Genomic DNA, 23,331 nt, shown 5'->3' on the forward strand with positions numbered 1-23,331 from the left:
ACTCTTAATGGATGTAAGACCAACAAATAAACAGATTTCTGGAATCAAGATCAAAACAGCAACCGTCAAACACATTATTCCAAATTTGTTAGAGCGACTAGTATTTTCTAAATACTTTTTTACAAAAAGGGAAAATTCAATAGTCTTATTGTGCAAATTGTGTTTTATTTTTAAGGACAAGTTTTAAAGAAAAATAAAGTTTTTAGTGAGAATATACAAACAATTAAAATAACTAAGCAGTACATGTACATAAATGTGAGATCATTGTGTTGCTAAAAGACTAGAACATTTTGAACATGGAATAAAAGAAAGATCACAGATCTACGCTGGAACGTTAGATGTTCTTCAAACAAATACTGAAGAATAAATAGAATGAACAAGTTTTTAATATAAAACTTAAACATGTAAAACTGGTACTTTTTTAGTATAAACAAAATGTAACAGTAAAAGAATTAGATGAAAGTTCCAGCTAAGACCAGCTCTGTACTTTTGTCTTCTACAGATGTAAATCTAAACAGTGTTTGGGGTGAGCTCATTTTGTAGCAGATCTTTGTCCCGCAGTCTGGCTTGAGTGATGCAGTATTCCAGAACACCAATCCTCACGTTCATGGATGAAATGTCGCCTTTCACTCTTCCCATGGCCTTCTTGATGTTTACCAGCGGAGCTGTAAGAGAAGTTTCTTTCTTATTTTAGGTTTCTCAATTTGTGCTGTGCTCTTTGTGCTACCAGAAGACAAGCAATAGTTTTAGCACAGTTAAATAACAAAAATAAATAGTAAATAACAAAGCGCACACTAGGTAAGGTGGCCAGAAACCCACCTTATAAAGGTTTATAAAGGTGCTTATAAAGGTTTACAGCTGATCTATATGTGTGATTTGGGGTTATGATATATTATTATTTAATATATGGACGCTCACCAGGTGGTGGTCATGGTGCTCCGTAAAGTTTTAAAACAGATTGTTGCAACATTGCAACTATTGCTTAGTTGATGATTCCAGCTTACAGCCAACAATAATGTTTTTAAGCGAAACATGGATCGTTTGTAGAGGAGGGCTTTTATTCCGACCCCCAGATTCAGTTTGACCCCCCCCCCCATGGAAATTCTTAAGAGTGCTCATGTTTGTACTAGTAAAGCAACCATTTGCAGTTTTGAAAATCTCTGGCCAAATGGTGAGTGTCAATTCTTTAGAGTCTAAAAATAGTATACATTATGTGAAGAAACATTGGTCCTGAGATTATAAATCAAAATCCATCTCTCTATTCCAAGTTCGCCTTGTTTCATTCACAATTTGATTTACCAGAGTAATCCTTCTGATTTGTGTAAATAAGCAATCACTTATAGTAAAATATTATAGTCTATAACCCACATCCGTCAGTCATGCTGGATCCTCGTTCTTCCATTTCCTGTTTGACAGACTCCAACTCATCTGTTATCCGAGCCAAGGTCTTCTGCCGCTCGGATACTCCTCCGCTGACTTCTCTATACTGCTCCGAGATCTTGGCTAACTCATCCTGGAAAACAACTCTTATGAATCTGTTTTGGTGTCTATTTTATGATTTTATTACCTCAACTAAACACTGTAAAATACGGTTAACTGTATTTTACTGTTAATTAGTATGTTTATGGTGGTAGGAAAAATTTTATGTTTCTCTAAATGTAAGACCATACAGCTAAAGCTTTGTGCAGCCATCTAAAGTTCTCGGCAATAACGTACTTTGCACTCTTAATACACTTAGCTATTGTTCTCAATTTTGTAAATTTGTAGAATTTTAGGAGTTTATATTTAACCTGTACAGTCCTGTATTGATACAGCAGAGATTCCAGTTGACTGTTGAGGAACTTGTCTCTACTCTGTATCTTGTTGAGGGAGTTGCCCAGATCTGTGGAGAGATGTTGTAGTTGTGAGTTGGCAGATGACATCACCTGAGGGTAAACATGAATTTTTTAGGATTTTCAGTTTGGTATGTATGCAATTTGAATACGTTAGATATTGAGAATATGGTTTAAAGCCTAAAGGCTTTATCAACCGCTTATATGACCTGGAATTTAAACAAAAGGTGGCTTCTTTTAAATAGTGGTAGACGATTTCCCTTGATGTAGGAAACTTGGAAAATAAATAAATAAATAAATAAGGTCTTTATTTTGCAAGCGTTCATCAAAGTACAAACTCTGTTTTTCATGACAACTTTTGTCAAATTAAGTAAATAAAACAATACAATAGTCTATTCATAAAATCAAAAATAAAATTATCTATACAGTTTAGGTAAACATTTCCTTTACACATTTCTTAAACCTATTACGACTGTACTCTTTTAAAGTGGGTGGCAAAGCATTGTACTTTTTTGGGCCAAAGTAACTAAACCCCTTCTTCCCCGTTTCCAGTTTTGTCTTTGGCAAGTGCAACAGGCTGTCCTGTCGAGTACTGTGCTCATTTATTTCATGTCTAAATACCAACTTTTTCCTAAGGTATTCAGGTTTGCCCGTCTGAAGAACTTTGTGGACCAGATTTACAGTTTGTATGTCGGAGTACCCCATGATTGACAACACCTTGGCACTCAATCTGTGCTCACTAGTGTGATCAAATTTTTTCAGATTGTAGACAAATCTAAGCACTCTGTTCTGCAGCCGGGTAAGGATCATCAGATTTTCCTGAGTAAGGCAACAGGAAAATAGTGAAATATACTATTTTACACCTTCCTAAGATTGAGTGGAGACAAATGTAAAGTTGTGCCCACAAGAATTATCTCTTCAGGGAATTTTTCCAAAATATCAATGATCTTTTTCCATCCAGCAAGAATAACAAGTGTATTAGAGTAAGGAAATACACCCTCAAAGTAAAAAATAATCATAACTTTTTGGTGAAATTTTTAACTACTGTACCTCCTGCAATGAGCTTTGATATTGCTTCATCTGCTCCAAATGAGCCCGCCAATCTCTTGAATCTAGAATGAATTAAACATCCATCAAACATTCAAGATATATAGCAAGTATGTACATATCATAGAAACATATTGTAAGTAGGTACAGTAGAACCCCGGTTAACCAAAATAAAGGGGGGGAGCCGTTTCGGATAACACATTTTTCAGTTAACCCGTCATATGCTAAAAATAGCCTATGTATTACCTCGGTGAGTTGGAAAAATTAATTTAAAACAATGTCTATATAATAACAGTATTTTATTTCAGCTACAGAAAAGTTAGAATGGGCAAGAAAATACTTTGAACTATAAAACTGTTACTAAAGCACTTTATATTACTTATACTTTAGCCCTGGATTATTTTAAGGAACCTTTTCGCTTAACCCGGGATTCGGTTAATCCGAATTCGGTTAACCAGGTTTCTACTGTATGTCAGATAGATATGTATTGTTTGGGTATTGGAAAAGATGTTATTCTGTGTCCCTAACAGATACATGACATAACAAATTTTAATTCACATATTTACGACCAACTGACCTCAGCCCAGAGTTCTAGACTACGGCTATAGAGGACTTTGTCAGATAGTAGAGGATGACTTAATAATTCATAGTACTGTGTATGAAAAGAAAAACCGTTGAAATGTTCCAAATATCTGACTATCCATTCTAATTACTTGCACAATGTACAGCAATTGGGTTTGATAGTATCAAAAACCATGTTTTAAATAGAAGGCTAAAGTGTTTAATACATATTATTACAGTAAGTAGTTACGTATTATAAGTTTGCCGCGGACCAAAATGCTGGAACAGCCCCATTAGACTCAATAAAACCTTCATAATCTCATAAATAAAAAAAAGAAACTTCATGTTGACAGCCTCTGAATCGCTTTTTTCAATAAGTGAATGAATGGTTTAAATACCTTTACTGTCAAAGCGATCCTTGTAGTCTTAGTAGGCTACTGCAGTTTCGATACTTTCATAGTATCTTCTTCAGGCTAGGATATCATCTTCATTCGTTTTCACGAACACGTCATTTTGAATAAAATCCATTGAACACACGGACACGAACACAAAACATTTATACGACACATTAAACATTTACTATAAAAATACTGGGACGGCAGGAGTATGTGGTGGCGCATGCGGAAGTCTAGACCAGACTTAAGTCACTGAGGAAGTCTCTGCGCAGTAAAGGCGACATATTTGGTGGTTAATGAACAAAAGGATAGAGGCAGAAATGGTTTGATTCTGACACTGGTTGTAAATAAATAAAGGACAATATAAGATGTATCCAATGCCTAAATATGTTAAAATGTTTTATTAACAAAGAGGTATAGTTTTTTAAACTACGAAGTACAACCACAGTTTGTAAATTCCTTACCAGATTTAATTGTTACTTTCAGTTTTGGTAAAACTCGTTCCAATTCCAATCGCCACTCCTCGCTGTTAGTATTAGATTCCAACATCTCTTCTTGTTTTTGGGACTCCAACAAACTCTGAAAAAAACCACCGATGCAATGAGCAGGATTAAATAACTTCTGTTTTAGAAGTTTTGAATGGGTTACTCAATAATGAGAAATATGGAATAAACTTGTGATTAACTCTCATAATGTCTCATAAGCTTACAAACGGAAGCTTTTCTTTTAGCTAGACAAATGAAAATAAAAGCTGTTTCTACACGTCCTTTCAACATCAATCAGCTTTAAAATCATTATTAAAGACAGCTGAATTACAACGTTCATACTCACTTTAATATTTACAAGATAGAGCTATACAATCTACACATAACCAGAGGCATTTTAAGAATCCATAGTGGTTTTCAGCATCAATTCAGCATCAACCGTGTTTTCAATTGTAGATTTCTGGCAAACGTTTTGATTTACTGTCAAGAGGCATCCTCAGTGGCTTTATCTGAGACTGCCAAAACCACCATGGATTCTTGGAATTTAAACTTCATAATTACTAACCTTGTTGATGTTGGTGATGTTCTGTAGATCATCGATGTGCAGCAAGTTGTCTTCATCATCATCTGAATCCTCAGCTGCCATTTCTTCTTCAATCTTCTCCAAGAGAAGTTCAGCTTCGTCATCTATAGGCTGCTCTTCAGTATCCACTTCAAGAGGGGGTTTTGGTCTAAAATAATTCATCACATACAGATACTGGTAGTGAACTGTAATGATGTCCAAGAACATAAATATTTATTTGATTTATTTACTTATTTATTTGTAGAAAGTGGGATACTGGTATCTAAAAGTTGGGTTCTTGAACTTAGCAGTGATTTATTGCAAGACACTGTTCAATTCTCAAAATGACTTTGACTTAACAGTTTGTGCAAATTATGATATGTTGATACATATTTTGGTATTTTATTTTAGCCTTGTAACTTCTGTGCTTTACATATAAGGTCAAATATCTATCAGTGATTTTTATTTTTATTTTTTGGGACAGCCTGATTATTTATTTATTTTTATTTCAAATAGAATTTGTTGCTGAGACTTAAGCAGCGGCTACACTTGCCCGATTCGGTCCGGTTCGGTCCGGTCCTCCAAAATGCGGAACAATGCTTCCCATGTTTTTAAATGGAGGTGGCTACACTTACCCGATTCGGTCCGGTACGGTCCGGTTCGGCGCGGAACAATCGTCCAGAGAGCATTCATCCGCATTTTGGCGGAAGCATTCGGGGCGGACCGGACCGAATCGGACAAGTGTAGCCACCTACTCCCGAAATTCGGATGAGGATCGGGGGGTTCCGTGAGCGCTCGGCTATGAAAGTTATGAATTAAATTAGGAAAAATAGTTATTTGTAGGACATAGGCCTAAGAATTTAGGCAATTTTGGTTCATATACTGCCTCGATTATGGAAGACGATAATTATGACTACACGACAGCGGAAAATTGTCAGAATTTTGACGCAATATCGGGAGACCATTAAATCGTCTACACCGCCGCGAGGGATTATAGGAAGTTTACCGCAATTGCATGAAAATACATTAAAATTTTTTTATTTTTTTGGCACCCCCCAAAAAAAGCCAATTGCCTCGCGCCCTAGGCACGTGCCTACCGTGCCTATTCGGTTAATTGGCTTTGACTAAACACCTTCTTTATAGCTGTACTTGTGCCCCGTGCTCGTGTGTGTCCTTCAAAATATCGTACAAGTGTAGCTACCTCTTCCGGCCGGACCGAAATGATTCGTACAAGTGTAGCCACCCCTCACAAATTCGGGCCGGACCGAACCGAACCGGACCGGACCGAATCGGGCAAGTGTAGCCGCTGCTTTATACTATTCATACGCAACTACATAGACACAATTGTCATTAAATAAATTACATTTCTTTCTCTAAACACACCATGTTTTTCATGTTTTACAGATTTTGTTCACTTTTGAGTATTTAGCTGGACTTATATCATTGAAGATTCAAAAATTACATTATATATTGATCAATACGAGTAATAGCTATTTACCTTACAAGTGTGTAGTAAGAGCGTTTTTATATCTTGCAGGTGAATGTCGTGCACCGAGCGGAAGCGAGTTGCATAATTCACCTAAGTGATGTAAACACGCTCTTCCGTAACGTTTAAAGTACAAGATTTTACCTGACCCGACAATATACAGGGGGTTACGTACAATATTTTTCATTATCCATTTCACTCATCTTCTAACAGTAAAGTTCTTTTACAAATAAAAGCTAGCTTAGGAAAATACTTTAAAGCATAACAATAAAATTCTAGAGCACAGCTGATTTCTAGCGTTGAACGTCGTTGGCTCCACAGAGGTATACTTTTTTAAGTTGAGCACTCAATGTTATTTAAATGGGCTTCATTACTTCACCGAGTGAGTTTTTGAAACTTTACTTCACTCGTGAGGTAAAGAAGTTGTATACATCACGCTTGGGATAGGGAAGTTTAACATGGCGGGTTGGGTAAAATATTTTTCACAATGTACCACTTACTTATCACAATATTAATTCTTACTTTTTCCAAATAACCTTAGTGTGCTCCATGGCTTTATCAGCCAAGCTGTTGAGAATGTAGATGGCATAGCGACCGTACCCTTGCTTTAGCTTGTTGGGGGCAAAATCCACCGGAATACCCTGCGAACATAATACATAATTATGTTCAACTTGGTTTAGAGTTTAGACACTTTTTAGAATTTACTATATGGGTATTTTTTCTATTGTGCATCTACTACTACTACAGATGTGACAAGGTATTTTTTCTCTTTTCTAAAAAAAAAAAAATAAAAATAAATTCTTTCTGATTGAGTAAATATTTGGACATAATTATGATGTTGCTAAATCCCTTAACTATCTTACAAGATCCCGTGTGGCATCCAAAACTACAGCGATGGTTGAGTTAGGATCATCGTATTCCTGGGGTTGTTCAAACTGACGTCCCATTTTACGCACCAACCAGGCCGCTAGTGACGTGAACATGAAAAATTGTTCTCCTGGATTAGTCTGCAGAGCGAAATAGTATCTGAAAACATTGGTAACATTACTACTGCTCTAAAAGTATAGAAGTATACTAAATATTTTTATCTATAAGTTTTTTTACATCACTATTAATCAGCTGTACTATATATATATAATAATCTATATATATAATACGTGAAGCCGTTTTTTGTTAACGCAACTCCTCCCTTATTGGTGGACCAATTTCAACGTTTAAGGTGTCAAAAGATTCGTCTCAATATGTAGTTTTGCAATAAGGTTTTAGAACTTTAAAATGTCTACTCTTAAGGGTGTGAGATCCTCTCAAAGGTCGGGTTTTCTTCATAAGAAATACATAGAACAAATTTAATAACAAAAAACAGCTGTTAATAAAAAGAAATTCACTAGCTTTTTGGGAGTAAATATTTAAGTTTGTAATATTCAATAAAATCTAGTTCTTACCGTCAACGCAATCAGGAGTAATATTCCACTACGGCCGTTTCGGAGATGACTCCATCGTCAGGTGCGTAGTGGTACACTAAACTATAGTCTTGTCACATTTAACACGAGTTTTCTTCATTTGCATTGCGTCAGGGGGTGAATAAATAATACACATATATTTACAGGACGGACACACGAAAACACGAATACACGAAAACATTTAGAGCACGTGCACGGCTTGAAAACTGACGACCGACTGTTCAATCCTGGTCACTGCAGGAGTTACGTGGATGACTGGAACAGCTGATAACACGGTGTGCCAACCTTATCTACTCAAATTAATACTTTCCTGTTTGATTTCCATTATTCTTTCAAAAATTGGATTGGCAGCTGAATTTGTTTGGGAGTTAATTACTAAGTTGGGTTCTATGGCTGTACTGCTGTAGATATGGAAATTTTCGATGCAATTAAGTTTGTGACTTTTATTGCCAATATGTAGTATTTCTAAACTGTTTATGTCGGAATAATCATGGCAATACTGTTGAATATGTTCGGCATAATTTGAAGTAGGGTTGGGTTTCTTAATGGCGCTTATGTGCTCTTTATATCTGGTTTTAAAGCACCTACCAGTCTGTCCAATATAATACGAGTCACATTCTCCACACTTAAGTTTGTAAACACCTGGCTTTTCCAACAATGGTGTATTCCTGTGTCGAGGAGCAGACAGCTTACGTTGGAGGCTATTACTGGTTCTGTAAGCAACTGAATAATTGTGTCTACTAAAAGGACGGGTTGCTAAACGTTGGTTTAGTTTACAGAACTCTAACGTGACGTATTTTTTATCATCCTTATCGGCTTTATTGTTGACTTTTTTCTTGACTCTCCTGTGCAGTTTATCAATTAATTCTGTGCTGTATCCGTTATTCAAAGCAATGTACTTTATGGTGTTTAATTCACGGCTATAGTTCTCTTCATTTAGAGGGATATTAACCAATCTGTGTAGCATGGAGTTATAGGCTGCGATCTTGTGGGATTGGGGGTGATTAGAACTGTTGTGGATGGTTGTATCTGTGCTAGTGGGTTTCCTGTAGATGTTAAAAAGGTGTTTATTGTCCGATTTGGTTATTGTCAAGTCAAGAAAGTTAATTGAAGCATTTTTCTCGTGTTCTATAGTGAATTTAAGCCTGGGATGGATGTTATTAAGGTATTTTCCAAACAAATCAATTTGTCTATTGTTGCCTTTGAATAAACAAAGCACATCATCAACATATCGGTGCCAGTAAACGATCTTTCCTTTGTGCGCATTAATGTCGGCCAATATGCGCTGGTGTTCTAAGTTGTCAAGGAAGATTTCAGATAAAATTGATGATAAGGGCGAACCCATAGCTAATCCTTGTTCTTGTAGATAATATTTGCCGTTGAACTCAAAATAATTCTGTTTAAGTATAACTCTTAAAAGTGATACTAACTCAGCTATTTTATCATTTTCCAGAGATCCCTTGGTTCTTACATATTGTTCAACTAAGTCAATGGTTTCATCAATTGGCACACTTGTGTACAAGTTGGTTACATCAAATGATACAAACTGTGCGTGGGACGGAATATTTATGGTTCTGATCTCGTTAACTAAATGTGTGCTGTTCTTAACGCTGCAATTAGCTTTGAATTCAATGTTGTTTCGAATAATTTTGTCTATAAGCTTGCATAAATTGTAGGACGGTGCATTAATAAAATTAACTAAAGGTCTGATCGGAATATTCTCCTTATGTATTTTTGGAAGCCCGCGCAGTACGATCGTTTACTGGCACCGATATGTTGATGATGTGCTTTGTTTATTCAAAGGCAACAATAGACAAATTGATTTGTTTGGAAAATACCTTAATAACATCCATCCCAGGCTTAAATTCACTATAGAACACGAGAAAAATGCTTCAATTAACTTTCTTGACTTGACAATAACCAAATCGGACAATAAACACCTTTTTAACATCTACAGGAAACCCACTAGCACAGATACAACCATCCACAACAGTTCTAATCACCCCCAATCCCACAAGATCGCAGCCTATAACTCCATGCTACACAGATTGGTTAATATCCCTCTAAATGAAGAGAACTATAGCCGTGAATTAAACACCATAAAGTACATTGCTTTGAATAACGGATACAGCACAGAATTAATTGATAAACTGCACAGGAGAGTCAAGAAAAAAGTCAACAATAAAGCCGATAAGGATGATAAAAAATACGTCACGTTAGAGTTCTGTAAACTAAACCAACGTTTAGCAACCCGTCCTTTTAGTAGACACAATTATTCAGTTGCTTACAGAACCAGTAATAGCCTCCAACGTAAGCTGTCTGCTCCTCGACACAGGAATACACCATTGTTGGAAAAGCCAGGTGTTTACAAACTTAAGTGTGGAGAATGTGACTCGTATTATATTGGACAGACTGGTAGGTGCTTTAAAACCAGATATAAAGAGCACATAAGCGCCATTAAGAAACCCAACCCTACTTCAAATTATGCCGAACATATTCAACAGTATTGCCATGATTATTCCGACATAAACAGTTTAGAAATACTACATATTGGCAATAAAAGTCACAAACTTAATTGCATCGAAAATTTCCATATCTACAGCAGTACAGCCATAGAACCCAACTTAGTAATTAACTCCCAAACAAATTCAGCTGCCAATCCAATTTTTGAAAGAATAATGGAAATCAAACAGGAAAGTATTAATTTGAGTAGATAAGGTTGGCACACCGTGTTATCAGCTGTTCCAGTCATCCACGTAACTCCTGCAGTGACCAGGATTGAACAGTCGGTCGTCAGTTTTCAAGCCGTGCACGTGCTCTAAATGTTTTCGTGTATTCGTGTTTTCGTGTGTCCGTCCTGTAAATATATGTGTATTATTTATTCACCCCCTGACGCAATGCAAATGAAGAAAACTCGTGTTAAATGTGACAAGACTATAGTTTAGTGTACCACTACGCACCTGACGATGGAGTCATCTCCGAAACGGCCGTAGTGGAATATTACTCCTGATTGCGTTGACGGTAAGAACTAGATTTTATTATATTTTCACGCAATCTGCCACACTCAAGAATATGATTTTGGACAGTCAATCCACCGTGGCAAAGTTCAAGTACACTAAACTAAAAATCGAAGAAACTAAGCTCAATATAGCCTTTAACAAGTTTTGTATGAATAATACACTGTTTCCAAAGTATATCAATATCTCTACAAACACAAATACACCAGCTGCAGAAAGAGCAGTGCATATAGGTAAAAAAGCTTGGCTTAAGGAAGAAATAAGGCAACTGTACGGTAAAAAAGACCGTTTAACAAAAGAAGTCCTAAAGATTCATTTGGATTTGTCTAACCTGTATCGACACTGTTTTGGAATTGTTATCAATGCTGTTGACGATTGGATAAGACCCATCATTAGAGAAAAAAGATTAACCCAGCTTAAGAAGCTTGATAATTTAATTAAAGTAAAAAATGACACAGCCAAAGTTATCTCATGTCCTCACAAATTTCATCCAAGAATAGTAAACTTAACATCAATCGAATTTAACCAGCAAGAAACAGCTTTACTTAATAAAGGTCTTAAACATAACTTCCATCATAAACCGAAACACGATCTGGTTGACTCCCTTTTAGAGATTGAGAGTTGTGTTGAAACAGTAAAATATGATAAACAAAACCCAATTAGATACGAGATCATTAATAAAATAAATCAACGAAATCATACTATGGTCAGCATTGATAAGCTTTCAAATGAAGCTAAGAATGACTTGTCAGCCTTAAGAAGCTTAAAAGATAAGGTTGACCTCAATGAGGCCATTGTCACTAAGGCCGATAAAGGTAATACGGTCGTAGTTTTAGATAAGAACGAATACACTCTTAAAGTAGATAATTTTATTGCAGCAAACGACATAACTAGCTTAACCAAAGATCCAACCAAACAGTATCATAGTGAAGTCAATAGAGCTATTAATAAATGTAAACACCTCCTTAATGTTAATCAGAAGAGACAGGTCAAGGTCATGAACCCCAGTGCTCCAAAAATGCGCGGGCTTCCAAAAATACATAAGGAGAATATTCCGATCAGACCTTTAGTTAATTTTATTAATGCACCGTCCTACAATTTATGCAAGCTTATAGACAAAATTATTCGAAACAACATTGAATTCAAAGCTAATTGCAGCGTTAAGAACAGCACACATTTAGTTAACGAGATCAGAACCATAAATATTCCGTCCCACGCACAGTTTGTATCATTTGATGTAACCAACTTGTACACAAGTGTGCCAATTGATGAAACCATTGACTTAGTTGAACAATATGTAAGAACCAAGGGATCTCTGGAAAATGATAAAATAGCTGAGTTAGTATCACTTTTAAGAGTTATACTTAAACAGAATTATTTTGAGTTCAACGGCAAATATTATCTACAAGAACAAGGATTAGCTATGGGTTCGCCCTTATCATCAATTTTATCTGAAATCTTCCTTGACAACTTAGAACACCAGCGCATATTGGCCGACATTAATGCGCACAAAGGAAAGATCGTTTACTGGCACCGATATGTTGATGATGTGCTTTGTTTATTCAAAGGCAACAATAGACAAATTGATTTGTTTGGAAAATACCTTAATAACATCCATCCCAGGCTTAAATTCACTATAGAACACGAGAAAAATGCTTCAATTAACTTTCTTGACTTGACAATAACCAAATCGGACAATAAACACCTTTTTAACATCTACAGGAAACCCACTAGCACAGATACAACCATCCACAACAGTTCTAATCACCCCCAATCCCACAAGATCGCAGCCTATAACTCCATGCTACACAGATTGGTTAATATCCCTCTAAATGAAGAGAACTATAGCCGTGAATTAAACACCATAAAGTACATTGCTTTGAATAACGGATACAGCACAGAATTAATTGATAAACTGCACAGGAGAGTCAAGAAAAAAGTCAACAATAAAGCCGATAAGGATGATAAAAAATACGTCACGTTAGAGTTCTGTAAACTAAACCAACGTTTAGCAACCCGTCCTTTTAGTAGACACAATTATTCAGTTGCTTACAGAACCAGTAATAGCCTCCAACGTAAGCTGTCTGCTCCTCGACACAGGAATACACCATTGTTGGAAAAGCCAGGTGTTTACAAACTTAAGTGTGGAGAATGTGACTCGTATTATATTGGACAGACTGGTAGGTGCTTTAAAACCAGATATAAAGAGCACATAAGCGCCATTAAGAAACCCAACCCTACTTCAAATTATGCCGAACATATTCAACAGTATTGCCATGATTATTCCGACATAAACAGTTTAGAAATACTACATATTGGCAATAAAAGTCACAAACTTAATTGCATCGAAAATTTCCATATCTACAGCAGTACAGCCATAGAACCCAACTTAGTAATTAACTCCCAAACAAATTCAGCTGCCAATCCAATTTTTGAAAGAATAATGGAAATCAAACAGGAAAGTATTAATTTGAGTAGATAAGGTTGGCACACCGTGTTATCAGCTGTTCCAGTCATCCACGTAACTCCTGCAGTGACCAGGATTGAACAGTCGGTCGTCAGTTTTCAAGCCGTGCACGTGCTCTAAATGTTTTTGTGTATTCGTGTTTTCGTGTGTCCGTCCTGTAAATATATGTGTATTATTTATTCACCCCCTGACGCAATGCAAATGAAGAAAACTCGTGTTAAATGTGACAAGACTATAGTTTAGTGTACCACTACGCACCTGACGATGGAGTCATCTCCGAAACGGCCGTAGTGGAATATTACTCCTGATTGCGTTGACGGTAAGAACTAGATTTTATTATATTTTCACGCAATCTGCCACACTCAAGAATATGTAATATTCAGGTTAAGACCAAGTTATACAATTAATCAGTTTCGTTGGAAGAACAGAAAATTCCTCAAGTTCAAAGATGAAATGTTGAAAACCGGAGGAGGAGACAATTAATACAGTAATTAACATATCTTATGCGTATAAGGAGAGTAGAAAAAGAGAGGCCTGGTCTAACAGATACCCATCCAGATACACATTCACTTTGGTGATATATTGCATGCTTGGTTGATATATTTGGTGATAATATTAGCCAGTTCTGCTTTGCAACTTACTTTGGAAGTGAAAAAATATACGAAGCACATAGTGTTGTTACGGTGGTAAAGTAAACTTGCCTAATGTCAGATCAAATGAATGCATGCAAGAAATGTTTACTTCTGACACTGACAGATCGAGATATTTAAAAACATTTATTAGAAACTATAATAATGCCTTGACTATGATAAGTTCAAGTAGTAAGATTATACCAAATCTTGGCGGACCTTATGTTTTTATTGTAAACTTTTGTATTACTCGCTCTACTTCAATTGAGAAAAAACGCAAATGGATTGTTTACTTCTAGGTTATGTTGCCAGTGTTTCGGGCTAACTTATATAAAGTTTTTTCACTGAATTCACCAACACAATCCAGACATTTCAAGTCAAAAATAAGAAGTTTCAAAAACTCATTTGCTATTGAACGTTTTAGTGGCAATATTAGACAAAACATAAGTGAAGGAATTAGTGTTTCTATATTCAACGATCGAGTAGTAACGGTCTATACGCTGTTCAAAAAGAGAAAATGAAAATTGCTCTCCAAATCTTATAGCTACAAGAGTTCTCCAACCTATTTCGACAAATGAATCCATACTTTCAAAAATTTGGGACAGGTATTAAGAGAAACTCCACTGAACAACATGAAAACATTCTGAAGCAGGGCATATACTGTGACTGACAGACAACACGTTAATATACGTTAACCAACTTTCAATGGTGTTGCTGCTTTAGCCTATTCAAGCAGATTATGGCTGTCCAGAGAGTAACCTAGAGTTTGTGGGTAAAAAATGGAGCATATGAAACGGTTGATATCACCCCACTTATCTGGATTCTCTACGGAGAATTTTTTTTATTCATGGGGATGTCTCAAATCGAAGAAATAAAATGACCCAACTTAAATAACTTAACACAGGTTATCAGTAAGGAAACAGTTTTATTCAACTCTCAATGCTGGAAAAACTTTGTTGCAGCATGCGGCTCGTTTGAGCCGCACGGGTTCCCTAGTACTTTAATATTGATGTAAAATAATTATGCAATCAGTCAGGATAAATATAATTTTGTTGAAAGTTTTGTTATATCTATAACGTGGATGGACTAGATAAAAAAAAGATGATTATGAAAGTTTTTTTTTTATGTTCCACAAGCTGCTGGACACTGCCGGCAAAAACATCAGATCTGTCATTCCAACATTCGAATGTTGAGGACGTAATCAGAGCTAAGACTGCTGAGTGCTAATGCTAGTAATCAGAGCCCAGACTGCTGAGTGCTAGAGCTAGTAATCAGAGCCAAGACTGCTGAGTGCTAATTCTAGTATTCAGAGCCAAGACTGCTGAGTGCTAATGATAATAATCAGAGCCAAGACTACTGAGTGCTTATGCTAGTAATCAGAGCTAAGACTGCTGAGTGCTAATGCTAGTAATCAGAGCTAAGACTGCTGAGTGCTAATGCTCGTAATCAGAGCCACGACTGCTGAGTGCTAATGCTAGTAATCAGAGCCAAGACTGCTGATTGCTAATGCTAGTAATCAGAGCTAAGACTGCTGAGTGCTAATGATAGTAATCAGAGCCAAGACTGCTGAGTGCTTATGCTAGTAATCAGAGCTAAGACTGCTGAGTGCTAATGCTAGTAATCAGAGCCAAGACTGCTGAGTGCTAATGCTGAGTGCTAATGCTAGTAATCAGAGCCAAGACTGCTGAGTGCTAAAGCTAGTAATCAGAGCCAAGACTGCTGAGTGCTAAAGCTAGTAATCAGAGCCAAGACTGCTGAGTGCTAATTCTAGTAATCAGAGCCAAGACTGCTGAGTGCTAATTCTAGTAATCAGAGCCAAGACTGCTGAGTGCTAATGATAATAATCAGAGCCAAGACTGCTGAGTGCTAATGCTAGCAATCAGAGCCAAGACTGCTGAGTGCTAATGATAATAATCAGAGCCAAGACTGCTGAGTGCTAATGCTAGCAATCAGAGCTAAGACTGCTGAGTGCTAGTGCTAGTAATCAGAGCCAAGACTTCTGAGTGATAATGCTAGTAATCAGAGCCAAGACTGCAGAGTGCTAATGCTAGTAATCAGAGCTAAGACTGCTGAGTGCTAATGCTAGTAATCAGAGCCAAGACTGCTGAGTGCTAATGCTAGTAATCAGAGCCAAGACTGCAGAGTGCTAATGCTAGTAATCAGAGATAAGACTGCTGAGTGTTAATGCAAGTAATCAGAGCCAAGACTGCTGAGTGCTAATGCTAGTAATCAGAGCCAAGACTGCTGAGTGCTAATGCTATAGTTCGGCCGCTTAGAAAACGACCTGCGCGCTAATGCTAAACCAATGCTGGAGGAGGTCGTTTTCTAAGCGGCCGACCTATAGTAATCGGAGCCAAGACTGCAGAGTGCTAATGCTAGTAATCAGAGCTAAGACTGCTGAGTGCTAATGCTAGTAATCAGAGCTAAAGACTGGTGAGTGTTAATGCTAGTAATCAGAGCTAAGACTGTTGAGTTATAATGCTAGTAATCACAACTAAGACTGCTGAGTGCTAATGCTAGTAATCAGAGCTAAGACTGCTGAGTGCTAATGCTAGTAATCACTAATTAGAAAGTTTCTGGCTCAAATCCTGAGAAAATTCAAAATCTTGTTTAACGCTTCAAAAGTGGAACCAGCTGTCCTTGTTCACTGTGCTTTTAACCCTTCGCGGACGGATATATCGGCATATGGATTGGTTTGTTCTGGCCGGGAAACGGATATGTCTGCCTTATCATCAGACAGCCCTGGCTAGTGTTTTTGCAGTACCCAGATGTCTCAAGCTACCAAGGCTCTACTTCCCGCTACTTTTTATTTGAATAATTTTTGCCTGTCCTAGGCCATAAAAGTTGACTGTCCCGGAGGGGTTGATAAATGATCCTGGTAAAAGAACCAGCTGATATCTAAGCTCTAAGGTCAGTAACTATCTAAGCTGTCATCTCATAATCGTTCAACACTCATTGTTCATTCATCTGCGCCTAAAACAACGCACCCTCTTGTGTTGGCGTTGGAAAAATTCTCTATTCTTTAACATAGGCCTAAAGGGAACAATCTTGTATTGCAAAAAACCCAGACATTTATATCCAGAACATTTAAAAGGTAATGTCCTTTGATATGATTTGGCCCTATCACTACTGAATTTTGTTAGATGTATAAATCAATCAAACGTTGCTGGGCAGAGAATATATGAAGATGACACATTTAAACTAGCCATTAATGTGCAAGACGGCTGTAGCACTAACTCATTTGGAGCGTCTATACAATGTGATGTATACAAAATTTGTTATTACTATGGTAATATGCCAGTGAATGTGGTGTTGGTCCATTGTTGGGTGCAGCGCCTGCAGTCTTGTATTTTGTTTCAGGGAAAGAATGGAAAATATGTTTATGCACACAGGTGGCTAGTCTAGTGTGGGGCTCCAACGGGTTTAAGACCCAAAGACTATCGAATGGGAAATATGTTTATGCACACAGGTGGCTAGTCTGTAGTGTGGGACTCCAACGGGTTTAAGACCCAAAGACTACCCACTATAACCTCCTGGGAACACTTGTTCCACTTCATCAGAACTAAGTAGAGTTTACCTACGCCCAAGGGGCTTACTCCCGTGTGTAGCTGTTTATTGCTTACACACTGTACCAATTCCTGACAGAGTGTATGCCTATTCCCATACCTCAGAGCCTTAGAGAAGCACGGACTGGACTGCAGACATCAAGAGTCTTCTCTGGCTTGACCAAGGACCCCATACATTAGGTCGGGCATACACAGAGTAGTGATAATCCTAGCAGCCTTGTCCACAGTATGGAAGATATGGTCCCTCCATCTCAACTAACAAGTCCACTATGACACCAAGTACTTGGGGGTTTGGACAGCTACGTTCCCCACTCGTAGCGGAACTATGGTTTCAATATCTTTCATAAGGACGACGATCTCTGTCTTGATCAGCCGTCCAGGCATTTACTAAATGCATGTCCTGGTTCGGTTTCAGTTGGGAAAGCTCAACGTTGCTGCAGCAATGAGGGCTGCGACTTCATCGGCGTACCCATGCTCTCCTCTGACATATCTGAGAGCTGTCGGCGCAGCCATGTTTTAGAAGAGGCTTCATGTTAACAGTTTTATAATATCTCACGATTGTCACAAACAAGAACCGGGGATCTTTTTATAATGAAAATCAACTGTAACAGCCCTCCCTAAGAACTTTGAACTATCTTTAAGAAAGGTTTCTAGAAATACCATTTCTAGAAAATCATCGTTTGATGATTTAATGGTTTTTTGTGCTTGAGCACAATCATCTGTGGGAGTAAAGGTGATAAGTATGAATGGAGAAAGAATATTAGCGTTTATAGTTCCTTAGAAATTTTAGGGTTCACACCTAAATTTTAAGATTCAACAATCACGCATTGACAATTGCTGAAAAATGTTGTGTTATCAGATCAAAATATTTGATTAAAAGTTATTATGTCGTATTAGACAGCAAACCAGATTAGGTGCTTCATTTCATTTCAAAAACTCCACTGAAAGTTATATTTTAGTTTTGTTGAGGGAACAAAGGACAAGAGCTCTTTTTGGACCTTTTGTAATAAAAGACTATTAATAAAAAGCAGAATAAAACATGGCATGGCTTTCACAAGTGATCTTCTCAAATTGTACAAGTAATTTGTGTATTTGAAACCAAGCTTTTCAACCACAATAGCAAAATGTACATACATTAGGCAAATATTTGTGCTAGTTTAGTACCTGTTAAGTGGACGCATTTTTAAAGCTTTGATGAACTCTTCGTCGTATTTTAAAGCTTTCAATTTATCCATGAGCTCCTCCATGATGATAAAGGGCTGGTAAGCCTGTGACGGATCGGTAGGATCCTCCAAGGCAGACCCTCGAGATGATAATTGCTCTAGATCCATGATTCACCTGAGAAAAGGTAAATACAACACAACACTCTTTACAGGATACTGGCCATTTTAAATGTTGCTTAACATTTATTATTTATAAATACCCCCGCCGTAGCAAACCTGCCAACTAAACGAATTTCCATTTGTCTGAATTGATTTTCAATTAAATCAATTTAAATAACATTAGGTTTAACAAGTACCTAGGTTTGCTGCTACAGGGAGGCTAATAAAGTGTGGTTTTTAGTAAAATATTAATAGCTTAGGATAAAATAAATAAATTTGCCAAGTTTGATCAAAATATATCAATAAACAAGCAAACTACAACATAGGCCTATTACAATGTTTTCCAACATTTTACAATAACATGCGAATTTTAAAATTAAATTTTTTTTATTTTCCCCTGTACCAAAAACCGTACACCGTGGGAAATTTTGTGTTTTGATGGTCAAAGATGAGAAAACCCATTTTTTACCTCTATAAAACCCCGTTCCCATGGTTCGATTATGCTGGTTCACTAACTCATTCAAGTTTATCCCGCCTTACACCTTTAAACCATATTTCATTAAAATTGGACAAAAATTACTCAAGCTATCGGGTTCACGGACGTATATGTATATACCTATATATACAAATTTGAAGGAATGGTGTTTTTGGCCTCTGGAGACATCAAAATGAAAAAGTAATTCGGTCCCAGGCCTAGGTCTTACCGTGCCACATACGTTAATAGCTACTTCCCTATAGGAAAATTCGCTAAAACCGAACAAATTATTGTAATTTATAAATGCAATCATGAGTTATGGGTATCAATCATATTGGGTAAATGACATTTTTCAAATGTGCAGGAAACACGATGAAAACTCGTTAGTGTAAGGGAAAGTACCAGGTACTCTTGTCAAAATTAGAACAAATAAGTATCGTACAAAATCAAATAAAACCTACAATACAAAAAATGTGTCAAATAAAACCTTAAATTATTATAACTTATTTTCCTTTATTCCTTTCAAATTTATATTTTCCTCAACTGAAAAACTAGCTTGAAAGTACGAGTAAGAGTGTGACAGTTTACAAAAAGCTAAATATGTTTTACATAAGATTGAAAGAGTGTTAACCAAGCGCAGTGTTACTTTTTCTAGCATTTTGTAGTACAAAACCATCTTATTGTGACTAAAACCACACTTCCAACAGTAATATTGAAAGTTGTTAAATAATGTCCTCTAAAAACTGGTTTTGTATTTTCTTGATTCTTAAATGTATGCAACGAGGTATTAGAAGGATTTAATGAAAACTAATATGACTAGTCTCAGCAAGCTATATTTACAAATTTAACATTTACAAAATCATAGAATTTTTGGAGGTCATTGTTGGAATCAAGATACCGGTACTTTAATCTTTGGAAAATTGTTTAAATAGTCGGTAGCCTTAATTTGGTTTAGGCACAATGGAACACTGTAAAAGATGGTATAAAACAATAAATTATACTAAAATATAAATAAACAAATTTAAATTACCATAAGTTACGGTAGGGCCTACCCATAATGAAGATACTACTACTTTTTTTACTATAACCTCTCCTTACACAAGTCCACGGCGGTGTGTGTCAACGTCTCGCCAGCCGGCCTATTGCCATTGTAATAACATTAATCATACATATTGCACATAAGCTCCATTATGAATTGATGAGACTGCTGTTTCAGTAGACTGGGATTGTGTCGTTGCCAACTAACGTCTCTTTGCAGCCTTGTATTAGAGGTGGCTATGGTTATATCATATAACCATAGCCACCTTATATAACTTATATGACACTTAACCATTTAAGTGTGAAACTCCAACATGTCCTTAATGACTTAAATAACACAGGGGCTCTACAGTAAATACTACAGTATACAATACTTTTTAAAGAGTAATACTCTAATTTGATCGACAATCGATAAATGTTACCAAAACGTGCCATTAAAAATACCGGTATTTAAAATTATTTTGTCTTTAAAAATTAAGATCTCAAAGCAATGAAATGGTTGAAAACAAGGTTATTTTTAAAAAGCGTAGAAGCCAATCGAATAAAAAATATTAATGGGCAGAAAAGAGTTATTAAAAATCAATATAACTTCAATCATGGTAATACGGTCAATGACTTTTATATATTAGAATGTTGGAGATTACAGCATAAACTATGGAGCTTGACACGGATAGTAGTAACTTAGATTATATTTAAGAGTAGGGTAAAGAGTTTCAATTTAAGTGGGCTCCTGCTTAGCTAAATTATAGCTTTGACTAATAGTCAATGGTGGCCTAATAGGGTTTATTAGGTAGGCTGTGATGTTATTTAGCTTTCCAGATTGGCAATAAAAAGATGAGATTAAAATGTAAATTACAAGACTACAAGACCAAATTGATTGCGCCAACATGCTGAGGAATTAAGTTTTTAAGGGTGAGCTTATGTTTTGACCAAGGGTTTGATAAATAGCATTGTTTTACACTCTAATCAAAAGTAGTTGGCTGGGCTATAAAAACTGTCACATTTGCAAGAGATTTTTACAATAAAACCTTCAGTGAGTACAAGTTTTAAATCATTCAAGTTCTAAGATGACTTCTAATCTGAATCAGAAGACTCTTCGTTTTTCGGTGCAGTATTTTTTAGCTTGCTTATAATTTCTTTTGCTGGATTGAAAACTCCATGAGTTTGCTGATTACAAATGTAGCAACGTGCTGACTTCTTATATTGAGTGAGAGCACACTTTTCACAAAAATAATGCTTGCATTTAGTAACAATAGGATCTGTAAACGAGTCCCTGCAAATAAAGCACTTAAAAGGCAAGTTGTTCTCATCATCATCAATTTCATATTTTGTGTCATCTTCATCATCTACAACCCCTGATGCCGCATCTGTCTCTATTTGCCATCCAAACTTGTAATCAGAACGATCGTGTAGAAATTTACAGCTATCACCAAAACCACAATACCCGGTTTCTTTATAGTCTTTACAAATATCGGGTTGGTAGTCCCACCGAACTGTACTCCTCAAATGTGCTGGAGCTCGAATCGGTCCTTTTCTAACCATGCCACTTGAAGCATTGCCTTGGGCGGTGTCTCTCTTTTCATAAAATTGAGTATAGTTTGCCATACCTCTATATATGCTATCATCTTCTTTTCCTTTAAGTTCTTTGTTGATTTTCAGTGACCGTTCAAATATTGCCTGAGCGTCCCTGTCAGTTTCAGTTTCAATCTCCAACACTGCTGTTGCACCTTGATCGGAGGGCCCCTCAGGAGCAGCTGTGCGTTTAGACCGGTAAGAAACAGTGACTTTGTCATCATCACTTGAGGACTCGTTTGCTGCTGAATCAGGTTTTATCACTTTCTTGAAATTGGACTTTTGAATTAAAGGATTTGATTTGTCTTCTTTCTTATCTTTTTTAACGACTGTAGTTTCATCCTCACTACTGCTAGAGTATTTACTTCTTATGTTTCTTGATCTTACGTTTCGTTTCCGCTTGAAAAACAAACAGGTTTTACCATCATTTCCAGAGTTCTCTTGGTCAGTTGATTCCATGAGATTAAATATTAAGAAATAAATGTAGTCTAAGTTGGAATTTCCAAGATTGTTAAGCGTACAATTGTCTAATTGTACTAAAAGCAATGAGTTGTGCAGTGAGCCTAACCTAGGCTTAAGCTAGTTCTATACCATAGAGTGAGTTACGCAATATTAACCAATGAATGCTTGTAAATAGATTGGTCACCTTTAGATCCTAGCCTACAGTGATGTACCAGAACTAAAATCGTTTAACGTTGAAATCAAAGTAAATAATTTGAAATTGTTCACTGTTGATGGGTAACTTTCAGGTTATCTTCACTGGTACACTTTACATAAGCCTTGTTCACAATTATTGTTCTTCTCCGATTATATTGGACTGTATACGTTTGACTGGTTTCATTTTGACAACATAGCATTTGGCAAAATTAACAGTTAGTTGATCAAAATTCAAAAACAATATAAACAGAAATCAATTATCAAATATGACAACCACTAACAACACTAACAACTCTAGGCTCCTCTCCCTCTCCGGCCTCTCCTACCTAACCTAGGCTGCAGCAGTGCAGCAGCAGCAAACACTGCAGACAGTACAAAAAAGGAATTGATCTTTCTCAACTTCATCTTCGATTATAAGGCTGTATTTATAAAAATGTTGGAGGGGATTAATGCATAATTTGTTAAAGTAATACAATGTACAAATGTTATTTATACATGACGAAATCAGAATTTTATAAATATATACATAGGCCAAATTACAAAGATACTTAAAAGCAATGAAACACAAATTCAAACTGAAAGGATTTCATTACAAAAATTAATCTTCCATAGTGTCTTGCAGGGATCTGTCCCTGAACTTCTCCTTTCCTGGTTTAAATTAAAAATCACTAATTCCTTTTCCGGAGAATAGACGAGCAAAACTACACGAGTAGGGTCTAAAACCATTGCTCACAGAAAACATAAGAAGATAAGACAACGA

The 23,331-nt window shown here is 36.5% G+C and overlaps 2 protein-coding genes across 2 annotated transcripts; both read right to left on the bottom strand.

Moving 5' to 3' along the window:
• Positions 1-156: 156 nt before the first annotated feature.
• LOC128987084 (intraflagellar transport protein 57 homolog) lies at positions 157-22,863 on the bottom strand. Its single transcript, XM_054407779.1, has 10 exons — positions 22,561-22,863; positions 18,672-18,845; positions 7,232-7,394; positions 6,891-7,009; positions 4,886-5,051; positions 4,300-4,414; positions 2,883-2,944; positions 1,791-1,925; positions 1,369-1,513; positions 157-665 (listed from the first exon to the last, which is right to left on the bottom strand). The coding sequence occupies exons 2-10, from the start codon at positions 18,836-18,838 to the stop codon at positions 511-513; spliced, it is 1,227 nt and encodes a 408-aa protein (XP_054263754.1). The 5' UTR covers positions 18,839-18,845; positions 22,561-22,863; the 3' UTR covers positions 157-510.
• LOC128987085 (E3 ubiquitin-protein ligase RNF113A-like) lies at positions 20,131-22,567 on the bottom strand. Its single transcript, XM_054407780.1, has one exon. It carries the CDS (start codon positions 22,371-22,373, stop codon positions 21,417-21,419), a length of 957 nt encoding a protein of 318 aa, XP_054263755.1. The 5' UTR covers positions 22,374-22,567; the 3' UTR covers positions 20,131-21,416.
• Positions 22,864-23,331: the final 468 nt, after the last annotated feature.

Source organism: Macrosteles quadrilineatus, unplaced genomic scaffold, assembly GCF_028750875.1.
Source record: "Macrosteles quadrilineatus isolate MER2022 unplaced genomic scaffold, UCM_ALF_1.0 Scaffold_2__2_contigs__length_208266976, whole genome shotgun sequence".
NCBI lineage: Eukaryota > Metazoa > Arthropoda > Insecta > Hemiptera > Cicadellidae > Macrosteles > Macrosteles quadrilineatus.

What these genes read in the sequence shown, in the direction of transcription:
- LOC128987084 (XM_054407779.1), bottom strand. Translation starts at nt 18,838, where the DNA reads ATGGATCTAGAGCAATTATCATCTCGAGGGTCTGCCTTGGAGGATCCT. An exon ending in AAAATGCGTCCACTTAACAG is followed by an intron (nt 7,395 to 18,671) that starts GTACTAAACTAG and finishes CAATGTTTTCAG; the next exon opens with ATACTATTTCGCTCTGCAGA. An exon ending in GAAAGTAACAATTAAATCTG is followed by an intron (nt 2,945 to 4,299) that starts GTAAGGAATTTA and finishes AATTCATTCTAG; the next exon opens with ATTCAAGAGATTGGCGGGCT.
- LOC128987085 (XM_054407780.1), bottom strand. Translation starts at nt 22,373, where the DNA reads ATGGAATCAACTGACCAAGAGAACTCTGGAAATGATGGTAAAACCTGT.